The sequence below is a fragment of the Monodelphis domestica genome, chromosome 3 (assembly GCF_027887165.1).
Source record: "Monodelphis domestica isolate mMonDom1 chromosome 3, mMonDom1.pri, whole genome shotgun sequence".
Taxonomy (NCBI): Eukaryota; Metazoa; Chordata; class Mammalia; order Didelphimorphia; family Didelphidae; genus Monodelphis; species Monodelphis domestica.
The window spans coordinates 90,309,072-90,326,640 of NC_077229.1; the positions used below are offsets into that span (position 1 = coordinate 90,309,072).

General features: G+C 40.0%; 1 protein-coding gene across 1 annotated transcript in view; it reads right to left on the reverse strand.

The window, feature by feature from the left end:
* LOC103100135 (uncharacterized transmembrane protein DDB_G0281039-like) overlaps nt 1-9,918 on the reverse strand; it is a 32,654-nt gene extending 22,736 nt beyond the window's left edge. Inside the window, exons 1-2 of the mRNA XM_007488939.3 lie at nt 9,645-9,918; nt 2,156-2,285 (exon numbers count right to left, since the gene is read on the reverse strand). Of these exons, the coding sequence (XP_007489001.1) occupies nt 2,156-2,285; nt 9,645-9,740 (226 nt within the window). The 5' untranslated portion in view covers nt 9,741-9,918. The remainder of the gene's footprint in view (nt 1-2,155; nt 2,286-9,644) is intronic.
* Nucleotides 9,919-17,569: the final 7,651 nt, after the last annotated feature.

Sequence of the window (17,569 nt, forward strand, 5' to 3'; positions counted from 1 at the left end):
TACCTTTTGAACCCTTTCCCTATTCCCTGGTTGGTTCATCAGACTCTTACTGTAACAAATGATATTCTACTATGCCATCCTTCTGTTAGCAATCGATCAACCATCAAACCTTTATTAAGGTCCTAATGTGTCAGGCATTAAACTACATCCCTCTGCCTCTTCCCTCCACCTTCCTTTGAGAGCTGAGGGGGAAACAGAGTTCAGATTTCAAGACTGTAAGTTGTTGGAGTAAGAAAGGACCCAATCCTTTAGAATGAAGTCTCCCCATCTCTTAATTTATTGGAGAAAGGACCAGTTCATGTCTCCTTATCCACTTGGCCCCATTTTCATATTATTTTAGGATTGCAGGGTCCTTTGATAGAGAACTGTAGGACCTATAGGTTATCTAATTAGTGTCTTCCTTTTAGAGAGGAGGAAGCTGAGACCCAGGGAGGTCATACAGAGAGCAACAGCGAAATGGGGTCAAGGACAAAAAAGAAGAGCCGTAATGAAGGCTTATAAACAACTGGGAAAGGTAGAAGGAAGGATTGGCCAAGGAGAGCTCAGTCCTTGGAGCGTGCTTGGGCTTGCTGTTTCCTTGGCAGATTAGGCAGAGAATCCAAAGATATTCCCTGCCTGGTTCCAGTCCAACATGTGGAACGTTGGAAGGCTGTTTCCATCCATGCATGACTGAGGGGCTGGCACTGGGCAACGATGAAGGATCTTATAATTGGCTGCAGAACTGGAGAGTTCGCCAACAAAAGGGACCACCTGCTGATCTCTCAAGGCTCTTTTCCTTCCGGGTGATGAGTGACACAAAGACTGGCTGGGGGAGGGGCAGCCGCCAACTGAATTCCCTCACCCATCTGCCATGCGTCCAGAGTACATGATGCCTCTTTTTTCTATTGTGTTTGCCTTTTTTTTCCCTCCTCTCCTTGCTTGCTGTTAAGTGAATGGATATTCTGAAATGGAGGGTCCAGAGCACTATGGGAAGGCAGGAGGTCCCAGTGGCTTATCAAAGTCCCTCTGGTGACAGCTGGTGTCTTCCCCTCCCCAGGCACTTCCCCCCCCCCCAGGAAGGGGGGGACCCAGGGACTAACAGTGGGAGGAAGCACCTGCAGATTGTTGTGGAAAGACATTCACCAGGGAAGAAGGGCAGCAACCTCTGGGACGGTGCCTCCTTGGCATGGAGGGGAAGGCTAGCTTTGGTTCTAGGAAGGCTCAGCAGAGAGCGATGCTTAAGGGAAACCTCCTGGCGATTGTGTAAAGGGAGAAAAGGACTTCATGTAACCAGGGACCGAGCTGGGCTGTATGTTCTTCCCCCATGTGCCACTCGCTGCCCACTGTACAGTCCTTGAAGCTTAATTAAACCCCCCTGTCCTAAAGGACTCGAGAGTGTGCCCTGGTTAGTGCCAAATGCTAGTATCATACCTGCTTAGTAAATTGCTTCCCTAGAAGCTAATGGAGTGGGCAGGTAGGTGGCTCAGTGGATTAAGAGCAAGGCATACAGACAGGAGGACAGGGGTTCAAATCTGGTCTCAGATAATTCCTAGGTATGTGATCCTGGGCAAGACACTTAACTTCTATCTCCCAGCCCATATCGCTCTTCTGCCTTGGAATGGATATGCAGTATTGATTCTAAGATGAAAGGTAAGAGTTTTTATAAAAATGTAAAAAAAGAAAAACAACTAATGGAGCCAACTGGTTGATGGATGAGGGGAGCACAGCCTAGAGTCTAGGGGTTCAAGAGCTACAGTGTTAGAAGCTCCAACTACTTAGGGTTACCCGTAGAATTCTAAGGGAAAGGGAAGTCAAGTTGTTTTTAGGTGATTCAGTTGGCCAATGCTAGAAGTGCTTGACATGTGAGTTTGGGATAGCCTGAGTCTCTACTATTAATGACTTTGATTGCTTGGGCGCTCCCATCACAGAATATTTATTCATCTCACATGGGGAAAGAGCAAACACAGAAGAAACAGAGGCAGTGTGTTCATGGACACATGGCAGATGGGTAGAAGAACGCAACATGCTGGCTGAGAAATTTCTTACCTTTTTTTAAAAAAGATGTGAACTGTGTACAAATGTCTTTATTGAAACTTTGCCCTGCCTTCCCTCTTCCCACCCCCTCACATTTTATGTCTTTTGGAGAATCTTCCCCTGAGCCTTGTAAAGTACTAACCTTTAATATATTTACTCGATGGAAACAGTAAGTTGTTTGTACCAGCATGATATGCTTTCTGTCTGTACTGGAGGCTTCCAGGAAATAAAACACATGGCCACTGATCTTGTGGATGAAGGTAGATGGGAGCCTGAGAGATAAGTGCAATAAAAGTCAAAAATGTGGTTGCCAGGAGGTGGCGAGGTGGCTAGGTGGCTAGGTGGCTTGATTGAGAGCCAGATCTAGAGTCTGGAGAACCTGGGTTCAAATTTGGCCTCAGATACCTCATAGCTGTGTGACCCTAGGCAAGTCATCTAACCCACGTGTCCTACTTCTTCCTACTTTTCTGTCTTGGAACCAATACACAGTAAGACAGAAGGTGAGGGCTTACATTTTTTTTTTTTAAAGGTGGTTGGTTGCCTGCATCTAGCCATTTATCTGAAAGTATAATATTCTGGAGCTGGAAAAAAAGTTACAAGACTTGGTTTGAACCCTACAGCTCTCACTTATTGTAACTTTTCTGACCTTGTGCAAGTTGCTTTCACTCTCTGGGCCTCAGTTTCTTCATCTGTAAAAGCAAAGAATTAGATGGATGTCCTCTGAGAGCCTTTTCAGCATTAAGTCTATGGATCAGATCAGTCATCCTAAGTCTAATCCTTCCCCATGACAGGTCTTCAGGTAAATACTGAGCTATTATTAGTCCACTCTCAAGGCTTCTCTTCTTCAGGCTAAAACATGCCCAGTTCCTTCAACTGGGCAACTGTAGGGTGGTCTCCACTCCAGTTATCGCCCTGGTTACTTGGCTGGCTGGATTGTAGCTAGTCTAAATATTGAGAGGCTATCATGACATTGTTACCCTTTGGAGGGAAAGGTGCTCTGGGGAGGGTGAGATGCTTGGAAATGCCCTTTGGAGAAGAGTTAATTTGGAGATTGAGCCGGGTATCAGTAACAATAGCAACTACGGGATCTGGAACATCTGAAGGCTATGGAAGTACTTTCCTTTGAAGCAGGCAGGGGAGCTACTATCTCTTCCATTTTAAGATGAACAAATTGAGGCTTTGGGCAGCTAGGTGGCACAGAGTCAGAAAGAACCTGATTTCAAATTTGGCCTCGGATACTTCCTAGCTGTGTGACCTTGGGCAAGTCACTTAACCTTGTCTGCTTCAGTTTTCTCATCCGTAAAATTAACTAGAGATAGACATGGCAAACTGTTCCACTATCTTTGCTAAGAAAACCCCAAATGGGGTCATGAAGAGTTGGATATGACTGAAACAACTGAACAATGACAAAATTGAGGCTCGGAGAGAAGAATGTGGAAGCTTTTTTGGCAAGTCCCTGAGTGTTTCTGGGCCTCTGTTTGTGCATCTGTAAAATGATGATGTAGGAAGAGATGATTCTCTAAATATCCTGTCATCTCTAACAGGAGATCATCCATATGTTTTCCCTGTGGTCACACAGCTTGTCATCATGGAAGCCAGGGGCCAGCCCCAGGTTCTCTGATTCTGAACTGGGTCCTCTTGTAACTACAAGGATGAAATAGTCCATCAAGGCTTCCTGTGGTGTGGTGCTTTGGGTCTTTTTTTAGCCAGAAAAATGAGGGAAACAGAGCAGCAATCACTTAGTGCCGTGAAATTTTAGACCCTTTTCTGAGACTTTACATGGGTTTCCTCGCATGTGGCTCAGTGGCAGACCTGACATCCACCTTCTGTTCATTGCAAAGGCTTGTGTGCTAATCTTAAAAGATCACAAAGTTTTGTAATCTAGTGACCCAGCCTGGCTCCCAAGAAGGGAGAAGAAAGCATGTTTTCCTCCCTTCTTCTTCTTCTTCTTCTTCTTCTTCTTCTTCTTCTTCTTCTTCTTCTTCTTTTTTTTTTTAAGCCCTTACCTTCTGCCTTAGAATCTGTTCAAGTTTAGAAGAGTGGTAAGGGCTAGGCAATTGGGGTTAAAAGACTTGCCCAAGTCACACAGTTAGATAGTGTCTGAGAATCCAGGACCCTCTGGTCTCCAGGCCTGGCTCCCTATCCACTGAGCCACCTAGCTGCCCCCTTTCCTCCCTTCTTGGAAAGGTGGTGGTAGTGGGGCATCATGGGTAAGTATGTCAGACTCTGATGATGGCTGATGTATTGGTGGATTCTGATGCTTTTTATTTATCTCTTTTGGATTGTTTAAGTTATAAGAAATGCCTCTCTGGGCAGGGAATGGGGTTAGAAGATAAATTTCGAAATGAAAATGGGGTAAAATCAAAGATGAAAATAAAAATTTTAATGTTTTGTTTTGTTTAGTAACATGCAATTCTGTTCCTACATCTGGCTCAAGTGGGAATAACATGCTTTTCCCCCCTTTTCTTGAATGCCCTCTGCATTCTCCTCATCTGAGTCTTGGCTATTTCAAGGGCCTCCATCTCTCCGTTCAGACCACTTCTGCCCTAAAACCTTTCCTGACTTAACTAGCCCAAATATATCTTTCCTTTCTCTGGACTTTTACCCCACAGAATCTCAGAGCTGGCTCTAGCCTCTCTTTCTGCATCTGTTTCCCATTCATGCTCATTTCATTGCAGCTAACGTGGACTATTAGTTTTTACATCTCTGGCCTCCTTACCTTCACTTTGGACTGTTTCTCAAAGGAGAGCATCCTCACTGGGAAGCTCTCCATCCCTCACCTGTTTCTAGGGAATCTCTAACTCTACAAAAGGTTTGACTCAAGAGCTACCTCCTATAGAAGCCTTTACTAATCCCCTGTTGTTACTGCTTCTATTGAGATGGCTAATTGGATGGCCTGGGAGACTTGAAATCAGGAAGACCTGAATTCAAATCCTGGATCAGCTGGGTGACTTTGGGTAAATCATTAAGCCTTTCTGTTCAGCTTTCTAATCTCTGAAATGGGGATAATAAGAGTAAATCTCTCACAGAGTTGTTGCAAGGATCAAATGTAAACCTTAAAGCATTTTATCAACTCTAGTTATTATTATTATCCTCAACCTTTCTCTGAATGTACTTTGTTGGTGGGTTGTTGTTTTTTTTTTGAGATGTCAGAGGAAATATCCATTTTAGGGAGAAAACCTGACTTCTATAAAGTTGATTCCATTTTTTATTAGAAGTGAGTACTATTTTTTTTTTCATTTTCTGATTGTTCAGTTAAAAACATTTATTAATCATCTATTATATACCATTTATTATGCTAAATCTTAGGTGAAAATATCCTGAATGCAACAAAACTAAATTGAAATATAATCAGAAAATATATAACAAAATGAACAAATTAATAAAAAAGGAAATATATGAATATGTGCCCTTTGTAAAGTTTAGTGGCCCCTATTTCTATTGGAGTTTACTGATCCTAGAAATATAAAGACAACAAAATAATTACTTTTCTCAAAGAACTTAAATTCAGAACTTTATATATATTTTACTTATCTGTGTCTGTGTTGTTTTTGCCCATAGAATGTAAGCTCCTGGAGGGCAGGGACTGTTTCCATTTTTTATTTTGCATGCCCAATGGCCTAGAATAATGACTGACACATAATAGCAATTCAGAAAATTTGGGGGATTGAATTGCACTTCATGGGTGAACTAGTCCAGCCCATCCCTAAGTCTCCTCTTGAAGAGTGGAGAAGAAACCCATTATGGTAGACTATTCTACTTTTTGGACAGTTCTAATTCTTGGGAATTTTAATCTTATATCAAGCCCAAATCTCCCTCTCTACAGCTTCTGCCTGTTCATTATTCCTGGTTTTAACCTAGGAGGCCCATAGGAACAAGTTGAAACCCTTTCCCACAATGTCAGTCCTTGAAAATGGGGATCATTTCCTCCTTCTATGTCTTTTCTCCTCTAGGCTAAACAGACCCATTTCCACATGATACGGTCTTCCGTCTTCTGGTCATCCTGCTCACCTACCTCTGGACATTCCCCTACTCACCAATGTCTTTCCAAAAAGGTGACACTAGGCACTCTCATTTGTCGCTTATCACACAGGACCTCATACTTGTCTGGATGATAAGATGATGAGATAAGACTGATAATTTTACACAAAGCTCTAGTGGTGGGATTTTGGATGCGAGTTCAGGCTGTGGACCATAGTGGTCAGGGAAGACTTTGGAAGTGATAGGACCTGAGCTGACTTTTGAAAGATTCAGGATTCTAATAAGAGGGATCGAAAGAAGAGGAAGTCATTCTAGAGCAGATAAGCAATATCTCTACTCTGATGCATTTTCCAAACCCGAGGAATCTTCCTAATTCTAATGGTTATTTCATAGTTATTTCTTATGTACCTTGAGAGTCATTTTCATCCCTTTCATATAAACTGCTTTTCTATATGATTGGACTTACCCTCCATTCTCTAGTCTTATCCCTCCTTCTCCCATATGTCCAATTGAGTATTGCCATGCTCAAAGGATTCTCTTTGGCAAATCACATGCTTATTCCAAAGAGGTTACTGTTTTAAAAAACTTTTTGCCAAAGGCATTCAGTCCTTGTTCCCTTCTTTTAAAGTGTCCTACACTTATAGATTTCAAAATTGACTTGGACCTCAGAGATACATAGTCTAACCCCCTCATTTTACAGGGGAGGAAACTGAGGTAGCAAATCATCTTTTTAGATTTTTTTTTGTGTGTCTGAGTTGGACTAGACCACTCTGAGGCCCTACCTGAGGCACTTCCAAATTCTCTAATTCCTTGATTTGGAGAGAATAGGTAAATGTAATTTATAGTTATGTCCAGAGAAGAAAGTTGGGGGTTATATGCTAGAAATAATCATTTCAGATCAAAAAGGAGGCATGAGTACAAAGCAGAGAGACTGAATTTCTTGAGTATGGCTAAACTGGAGAAGGAAAGTAGCACTTCTATGAAGTATTTATGGGATGACAAAGACAAGAATAGCATGGTACATGGCCTGAGAAGACATGGATGAATAGGTTCCACTGGCAGAGGGAGTACCCATATCAATGAAATGATGAAATTAAATACCATAGTAGTTAGGTGGGTGTATTGGATGAATCATTGGATTTAGAGTCAAGAAGATCTGAGTTCAAATCTGGCCTCTGATCCTGGGCAAGTCACTTAACTTCTGTTTGCCTCAGTTTCCTCATCTGTAACATGATGACAATAATAGCATTTACCTCTGGGGTTGTTGTAAGGATCAAATGAAATAATATTTACACAGTACTTTGCAAACTTTAACATGCTAATAAACTAATTAGATTACTAATGTATGTTTTTGTTATGTTTTACTAAAGTATTCTTTGTGTCAGGCACTGTGCTAGATGCTGGAGATACAAAGAAAAAATGAAATATCATCCATTACCCTCAAGGGTGATACAAAATATAAATAGATAAATATTTATAGCAGGACCAGAGAGGTAATATGGCATTGTGGCTAGTGTACTGGCCTTGTAGCCAAAAAGACCTAGGTTCTAATCCTGCCTCAGAAGACTTACCTAGCTGTGGGACCAGAGTAAATCATGTCATCTTTCTGAGCCTCAGTGGCAAAGTGGATAGATGGCAAGCCTGGATTTACAAGGACCTGAGTTCAAATTTGACCCCAGACACTAGCTGCATGATCCTGGGCAAGTTGTTTAATTCTGTTTGCCTCAGTTTCCTCATTGTAAAACAATCTGGAGAAGGAAATGGCAAACCATTCCAGTATCTTTGCCAAGAAAACCCCAAGTAGGGTCACAGAGTGGGATATAACTAAAAAACAAAGATAAAACTTGTCATACCTACCTCTCAGGGCCATCATCTCATAAGAGATCATGAAGATACAGTGCTTTGTCATTTTAAAAGCAATATGGAAATATCAGTTATATTTGCTAAGATATTTTAAAGAGAGTACTATCAACTGGGAGGGTCAGGGAAGACATTACAGAAGATGCTACAAGCAGCCTTGAAAGAAGCTAAAGATCATTAACAAACATAAAGAGTTGAGGAAGGAAAAAACAGTCTAGCAAACCAGAGTCCACTGGAGTTTAACTGGAACATTAATTTGGCAAAGACCTGACTCAACGAAGGCAAGCAAAGGAAGGGCCAAGATACTTGATATCTAGTCCCCAAGGGAGGGAAAGCCCATGTGGCATTATGGTCCAACTGATATCTCAGACTCAGTGTGTCCAGACATAGCTCATCATCGTTTCCCACCAAATCTGCCCCTTTCCCTAACTCTTTTGTTGATGAGGCTGCCATCTTCCCAGGCACTAGGGCTTAAGATCTTGGACTCATTTTGATTCTTCCATCTCTTTCATTTTCCCAAATCCAATCAGTTTCCAAGTCCCACAGTTTCTAGGCATATGTCCCCCACTTTACCACTTCTTCTACCCCCAGTCAAAGTATTTTTGTTTCTCTTTGCAGCCTATCCTTCATATCCTCTGGAGGAGTCATTTCCCTACAATTGACCATATTGCTTTCTCTGTTCAGGCACCTTAAGTATCTCCTTATTACCTATAGAATAAATTATAAACTCCTGACCCTGGACTTTAAGGCCCTCTACCATCTAGTTTTATTCATTCATTCATTCATTCATTCATTCATTCATTCATTCATTCATTCATCAAGTGTTGACTTAAGCAGGCAGTGTACTAGGTGCTATAGACAAAAAAAAAAGTTCTTGTCCTCAGAGGACTTAACAATTTACTGAGAGAAAAGTAGATATAAAATACATGTACAGTAATTGACAGGGAAGAGACACTAATAACTGGGGGGGGGGCTTTTGCCAAGGCCTTTCAGCTTCCCTGTCCAGCTTTATCTCGTATTTCTCTTTATGAATTTTACATTGCAACCAGACTGAACCATCGTTTTCCAGTCCCTATTTTTATCACCTGCCCCCTTATCTTTGCCCTTTGCCATCCCTTTATACCTTGAAGGATAGATACCCTCAGCCCTTATCTCTTGACTTTCCTTTATTCAAGGCTTAACTCAAGGGCCACCTCCTACTCCCCTCACACACACACACACACACACACACACACACACACATTTCTCAAAGAACTTTGCCTGGACTTCTGTCCTTCCTTTGAGTGTTAACTTTAGGAGAACGTGGTCTGGGTTGTCTCCGTCTTTGTATAACTAGCGTGGCCTAGCATAGGCTCTTTGTATGCCATATGTCACTCAATGAATGCTTGCCGAAGGGAATTTAGCCCTGGATTCCCAATTCCACTGCGAGGATTTTGTATTTCCTTTGTTGTTATTGCTGTTGTTTTACTGTCTTAAAATCGATACTGAGTACTGGTTCCAAGGCAGAAGAGTGGTTAGGGCTAGGCAATGGGGTTTAAGTGACTTGCCCAGGGTCACACAGCTAGATTTGAGGCCAGATTTGAACCCAAGACCTCACGCCTCTAGGCCTGACTCTCCATCCACTGAGCCATCTAGCTGCCCCTGTATTTTTACTTTGTCATTCCCTAGGGTGCTTAGCTTTGGGCTTTGCACACTGTAGAATCTTAGGAAACCTGGCTAATGGCTTGATTCTTATTGGCCTGGGCCACTTATCTTTGATGGGCATGACCTGCTTGCAAACCCCATCTTACCCTCCACAGCAGAGGTCTTGGCTTGATAGATGCCGTCATCTTGGTTGCTGCACAATATGGCTTAGCTCCATGCCTGGACTGCTCTGACTTCTTCATTCCCTTTAAGGTAAGCCCTCCCCCCTCCTTAGAGAGGGACTAATAAGGAAGCTGTTCAGGGTCCAGAAGCAAATGGTCTTTCAAGAAGGAGCTGGGCAGTCCCTGGCCATCATCTTTGGGAAGTAGCTGGCGGTTGAACTTCCTCATAGGAATAGGACCTTCTTAGGGATGAAGTTGACCAGGGAAATGTGTGTTTGGACTGAGGTCACTTGTTTGTGACATCATCATGGCCGGGTGACTCCAGAAGGCACTGACTTCCTTTTTATCATGGGAAGTTGGGTGGGTGGTTACTTGTTTTGAAGATTTTGTAACTGCATCTGGCAAAGGTTTTGCTTCTTCACTGGTTCATTCGTTGATTCATCGAACCGTAGAATGTTAGATCCAGAAGAGACCATATAGACCAAGGAAACTGAGCTCAGAGAGGTCAAAATATTTGCTTCTGGACATCTAGATAGTAAAGGGCAAAAGTATGAACTAGAATTTGGGTCTTTTGACTCCCTGTATAATAACATGCATTTATTAATTGCATCATAGTGCTTGCAAGGTGTTTTTTTTAAGATAAAAACCAATTTACTTTTTTTTTAACCCTTACCTTCTTTTTTAGAATCAAAACTGTATATTGGTTCCAAGGCAGAAGAGTTGTAAGGGCTAGGCAATGGGGATGAAGTGACTTCCCCAGGGTCACACAGCTAGGAAGTGTCTAAGGCCAAATTTGAACCCAGGACCTCCCATCTCCAGGCCTGGCTTTCAATCCACTGATCTACCTAGCTTTCCTCCAAATGTTTTATCTGTTAACCTTAAAGCAGTTTTTCTTTGTAAATCCTTACCTTCCATCTTAGAATCAATGCTAAGTTCCAAGGCAAAAGAATGTAAGGGCTAGGCAATATGGAATTAAAAGACTTGCCCAGTGAATGCAGCCAGATTTGAACCTACATCCTCCCATTTCTCTATCTAAAATTAGTTTGCTTTAAAAAAATGTATTTAAATTTTTGAACTTTAACCCCCCCAAAAAGCTCGTCACAAACACAGTAGAACAGAAAAAGAGAATTATACAGGAAATTGGAACTCTTATGCATAGTTTGCTTTCTTTTAAAAATATATCCTAAATTCAACAGGTAACTTTTTTTTTTCCTTTAGCAATATTTTATTGTATTTTTTCCCAATTACATATAGAAGCAATTTCTAACATTTTTTTTTGGCATTTTGTGATCCAAATTCTCTTCTTCTCTCCTTCCCTTTTTAACCCCCCCCCCTCCCTCCCGTCCATGGGTGAGCAATTTGATTGAGATTATAAATGTGCTATCATACAATATATTTCCATATTTGTCATGTTATGAAAGAAAACCATATTACACATACAAGAAAAATATCATGAAGAAAACAAAAGGAAACATGGTATGTTTCAATTTGCATTCAGACTCCATCAGCATGTAACTTTCAAAGTTAGCCTGCTTATCTGTGTTTCCTTCAGCCTTTCTTCTCTTCTCCTCTATGAATATTTTTAAAAAGCTCCCCTGACTTTATTTTCTTTTCTGGCAGCTATATCTCTATCTACCCTTTTATCCTTCCTTTCTACTCACCATCCTACCTGTCCCTCCCTTGTCTCCTTGGGGGAAACCAAACCAAACCAAACCAAACCAAACCCTTGAAACAATTATGCATAGTCAAGCAAAACAAATTCCCTCACAACTAAGTCCAAAAGTGTGTCTTGTTCCATTCAGGCTGTCTTGTTAGGCCCTGGGAGGAATATAGAGTTTAAAGAAGCTCTCAATAGAGCTTAGTTTCAAAAGCAGAATAAGACACAAACTCAGATAACTAATCCATAATATTACATGAAAAGGGCATTCCAGAAGTACAAAAAATAGTATGCATGACCGAAGACAACAAGCCTGTTCTGAGGGATCATGGGATAGCATTTGAGTTGATATTGATGAAGTAGAATTTAGCAAAGCAATTATTCTAGGCATAGAGGACAATGAGATGAGTAAATATAAACTGTGCTGGCATTTAGAGCCTTTTTCTTTTCTTTTCCCTTACCTTCTGTCTTAGAATCAATACTCTGTATTGGTTCTAAGGCAGAAGAATAGTAAGGGCTAGACAATGGGGGTCAAATGACTTGCCCAGGGTCACACAGCTAGGAAGTATCTCAGTTCACATTTGAACCTAGGACCTCCCATCTCTGGGTCTGGCTCTCAATCCACTGAGCTACCCAACTGCCCCCTAGAGACTTTTTCAAAGTGGTTCCAAACTACTTTTCTAGCTTTCTTTCTTTTTTCTTTTTAATTTAAAAATATTTTTCCATGGTTACATGATTTGTGTTGTCTCCCTCTCCACTTCCCTCCCCACTCCCAGAGCTGACAAGCAATTTCACTGGGTTATACATGTGTTATCACTTGATACCTATTTCAATATTACTCATTTTTGTAGTCTTTTAAAAACCCTAACCCCAAAATCCCATAAACAAGTGATGAATCATATGTTTTTCTTCTGCATTTCTACTCCCACAGTTCTTTCTCTCCATGTGGATTAGCTTTGTTTATTTAAAAGCCTTACCTTCTGCCTTAGAATCAATATACTATATACTGGTTCCAGGGCAGAAAAGCAGTGAGGGCTAGCTAGGCAATGGGGGCTAAGTGATGTGCCCAGGTTCACATAGCTAGAAAGTATGTGAAGTCATATTTGAATCCAGGACCACCTATCTCTAGATCTGACACTCAAGCCACCTAGCCCCCTTCTGGCCTTATTATACTTTATTCCCCTTCACATATTCCACAAGGCAACAAAATTTGCCTGTTTGCCATATTTCACACACAATATTCTATCTCCCTTCTCCTTGTCATTGCCCAAATTGTCATCCCTTCCTGGAATGACTTCCCCTTTTCTCCACAGTCTCATAATCTCTACTCCAAAACTCAGCTCAGAAGCCAAAACAAATTTCTTCATTTTCATCTCCATTACTCCATGTGATCTGTGATCTTATATTTCTTCTCATGAAGGACGTGGATCTCCAACCCATCTATGCCTGCTCACCCTGTACAACTCTTCAATATCTTCTCATAATCTTACCACAAAAGGTCCCATTGTGAAGATATCAATGATTGTCCATGGACTATCCCTTATTCTTGCCATATGGCCATTCTACGGAGTCTTCCTCAAATACTTATCATGGTACAAAAGCAACTTTGGGTTCCTGAAGGTTATGCTAGTAAGGTATAGACTTAGTTAAGCTCTACCCTGTTGGAAGGACCAAGTATGATCTCAGTAACAGACTGGGTTTATGCTTTGAGGACCAGCTTAATGTAGAAACCTGAAGCACTAAAGCATCTGCTGTGTTATAAAAAGCAAGAGTTAATATTATAGCTATTCTTGGTCTTGTTTCTTGACATGAAAAGGAGTCCAATAGGATCAGTCGGTCAAGATGGGTTTCTATCGTCATCTGCAAAATGGGAACATCTAGCTCCAAATATTATTATGAAGACAAAATGTGAAAGATAATGATGGTAAAGCACTTAGCACAGTACCTGGCACATAGTAAGTGCTGCATAAATGTTAGCAATTATTATTTTTTTTTATTTCTGAAAGAAGAGAACATTCAAATCAACGTGATCACAGATCCATTTGAGCACTTGATTGAGTCACTGTAGGAAGAATAGTTAAGGACTTTGTAGAAGTTATACAATCAGCTGCACCTTGAAAGAAGCTAAGGATTATTAATAAGTGGGAGATTAATCTAGGCACAGTGGATACTTTTGTATGTCTCATGGAAACACATCTGATGCCTCAAGAAGCCAAAGTCCATTGGGGTTGAATGGAGGGCAGAGTTCTCAGTTCTTTAATTCAGAAATCCTACTCCTAGCCTTATATCATAAAGATAAAAACAATGATAGCAGCCCTCTTTATTAGTATTATAGAACTTGAAACAAAGTAAATGGCCATCAATTGGAGGATGGCTGGATGGCTAAACCAATTGTGACATGTGGATTAATTGTAGATTACTATACTGTAAAAGATGATGAATGATGAATATAGAGAAACACGAGGAAACTTTTATGAACTAATACAAAGCAAAGTGAAGTTAGCAAAACTCAGAAAAGAATATGACATATTGAATATGACAATGTAAATGAAAAAACTAAAAACTATGTAATCATAATGAACAAACTTGATCATAATCAGAAATTATATGGAAAATATAGTTTGAGTTTTGTCTTTATTTTCATTTAGTAGGAAGCAGATAGCAAGAAGGAAAGGTGGATTTTTGTTTATTAAAAATAAATGGGGGGGCAGCTGGGTAACTCAGTGGATTGAGAGCCAGGTCTAGAGATGGGTTCAAATCTGGCCTCAGATACTTCCCAGCTGTGTGACCCTGGGCAAGTCACTTAACCCCCATTGCCTAGCCCTTACCACTCTTCTGCCTTGGAACCAATCCAAGACGGAAGGTAAAGATTTAAAAAAAATAAATGGGGGGAAATAGATAATAAGGAAAAAGACTTGTACAAGAATATTCATAGCTACACTCTTTGTGGTGGCCAAAAATTGGAAAATGAGGGGATGCCCTCTAATTGGGGAATGGCTGAACAAATTGTGGTATCTGTTAATGATGGAATACTATAGTGCTCAAAGGAATAATGAATTGGAGGAATTCCATGTAAACTGGAAAGACCTCCAGGAATTGATGCAGAGTGAAAGGAGCAGAACCAGGAGAACATTGTACACAGAGACTGATACACTGTGGCACAATTGAATGTAATGGACTTCTCTACTAGCAGCAATGCAATGATCCTGAACAACTTGGAGGGTTTTACAAGAGAGAACGCTATCCACATCCAGAGGAAGAACTGTGGGAGTAGAAACACCAAAGAAAAACAACTGCTTGAACATATGGGTCAAGGGGGATATGATTAGGGATGTAGACACTAAATGATCATCCCAGTGCAAACATCAACAACACAGAAATAGGTTTTGATCAGTGACACAGGTAAAGACCAGTGGAATTGTGAGTCGGCTATGGGAAAGGGTGGTGGGAGGGGAGGGAAAGAATATGATTCTTGTAACCAAGTAAAAATTTTCTAAATTGGCTAATTAAATAAATTAAAAAAAAATAAACAGGGGGAAGCTGGGTGGCTCAGTGTAGCCTCCAGTAGTGAGAGTGAACCCCAGTTTGCAAGGGCTCTGGATAGCCATAGCTTAGAAAGTCAGATACATAGAAAGCCTACTCCCTAGCATGAGAAAAACAAATATAGTATGAAAATTACTGATGCAGGAGTTCTGTGAGAACATACAGGGTCATACATTGACATGTTAGATTGCCATCTATAGAAAACTATTCAAAGTTACCTAAGTAATCTAAATAGATTGTTTCCATCCTGTTGATCACTGACTTCCATTGAGTTATCTAATCCCTCTGCTTGATTTAACATCTATAAATAGCTACTTGAAATCAATAAACTTTGTCACTTATTTGTAAGAGAATTCTACATGTCTCTCTGTCAATTTGACCCTCCTGTAATCCCAGAACCATTTTTCTCATTCCAGTTCTGCAACCCAAGAACTGATTGTAGAGGTGGCCCTTTGTAGCTCAGTGGATCGAGAGCCAGGACTAGAGATAGGAAGTCCTACATTCAAATCTGGTTTCAGATACTTCCCAGCTGTGTGAATCTGGGCAAGTCAATTAACCCCTATTGCCTAGCCCTTACCACTCTTCAGCCTTAGAACAAATATATTGTATTGATTCTACAAATTCTACATTGCCTTGGAAATGATACTCAGAATTTATTCTAAGAGAAGATAAAGGGTTTTGTTTTAAAATAAAAAGAAAGTGTACCTTTTATGTAGAGGTGAGGGGACTAGGGCTAGAACTATGGACTATTACACATGTAATGCTAGGCTTAGTTGATGTGTTGCTTTGTTTTACTGGATTGTTTTTTTTTTCTTTTTTTAAATTACTATTTGATTGGTAAATCAAAAGACCCCTGAGAATCCAAGAAAACTGAGGTACTATCAGATTGACTAACAAGATAGAAAAGAAAAATGACAAATGCTGAGGGGGAGGGGATATGGAAAAATAGGGACACTAGTGCACTGTTGGTGGAATTGTAAACTAGTCTAGCCATTCCGGAAAACAATTTGGAACCTTATCCAAGGGTCTACAAAACTGTGCATATCCTTTGATCAAAAGATAGCCCTACAAGGTCTATATCTGAATGAGATCAAGGAAAAAGGAAAAGGATCTATATGTACAAAAATACTTATAGCAGGTATTTTTTTTGTGTGGTGACAAAGAATTGGAACTTGATTGTATACCTAGCAATTGGGAAATGGTATATGATATGATGGAATACTTTTGTGCTGTAAGAAATGATGAAGGGAATGATTTTAGGGAAAAAACTGGGAAGACTAATATGAACTGATGCAAAGTGAAGTGAGTAACAGTATTGTGTTGTATGATGATCAGCTGTAAGAGACTTAGTTACTCTAAGAAATTCAACAATATCAGACAATTCCAAAGGATTTACTGTGAAAAATGCTATCCACATCCAGGGAGAGAGAATGAATGAACTCAGAGCATATCAAAGTCTACTTTTTCACTTATTTTATTTCTCTTATCTTTTTTCAACATAGTTAATATAGAAATATGTTTTGAATAATTTCACATGTATCATTGATATATTACTTGCCTTCTCAATGAAAAAGGAGGGGTTAGAAGGAGGGAGAGAATTTGGAATTCAAAAAAAATTTTAAAGGAATATTAAAGAGAAAAAGGATATTTTCAAAACAAGAAATATTAGTCTGTAACTATGATTAGGGGGATGAATTTTTTTTTTCTTAAAACCCTTACCTTCTGTCTTGGAATCAATACTGTGTATTGGTTCCAAGGCAGAAGAGTGGGAAGGGCCAGGTAATGGGGGTTAAGTGACTTGCCCAGGGTCACACAGCTGGGAAGTATCTGAGGTCAGATTTGAACCTAGGACTTCCCATCTCTAGGTTTGGTTCTCAATCCACTGAGTTACCCAGCTGCCCCCCCATTTATTTATTTATTTATTTATTTTTTTAAACCCTTACCTTCCGTCTTGGAGTCAATACTGGGTATTGGCTCCAAGGCAGAAGAGTGGTAAGGGCTAGGCAATGGGGGTCAAGTGACTTGCCCAGGGTCACACAGCTGGGAAGTGGCTGAGGCCAGATTTGAACCTAGGACCTCCCGTCTCTAGGGCTGGCTCTCAATCCACTGAGCCACCCAGCTGCCCCCCCCCCATTTATTTTTAATAAACAAAAATCCACCTTTCCTTCTTGCTATCTGCTTCCTACTAAATGAAAATAAAGACAAAACTCAAACTATATTTTCCATATAATTTCTGATTATGATCAAGTTTGTTCATTATGATTACATAGCTGCCTCCAGATGAATTTTTTAATTTTTAATTTAAATTTTTAATTTAATTAAATTTTTAATTTTAAAAAAAATTTAATTTAAATTTTTAAAAAAGAAATAAAGGCAATTAGAAAAGGGAAAAGAATACTTTTGATTACATGAAACTGAAAAGCTTTTGGACAAAAATAAGCAAATTTATAATAAGAAGGGAAATGAAAGGGAAAAGAAGACTGAGAAATAAAGCTTTTCATCAAATATCTCTGATAAGGTTGAATATCCCAGGTATATAAATAATTAATGGAAATATTTAAGATCAAAAGCTATCTATCACCAAAAGTATGCAAAGGATAAGAACAAAGTTCTTAAAAGATGATTTGCATACTATTAACAGTGATATGGAAAAACTCCAACTCATAAATAATAAGAGAAATAAAAAGACATTGCTGCGATTTCATTTCAT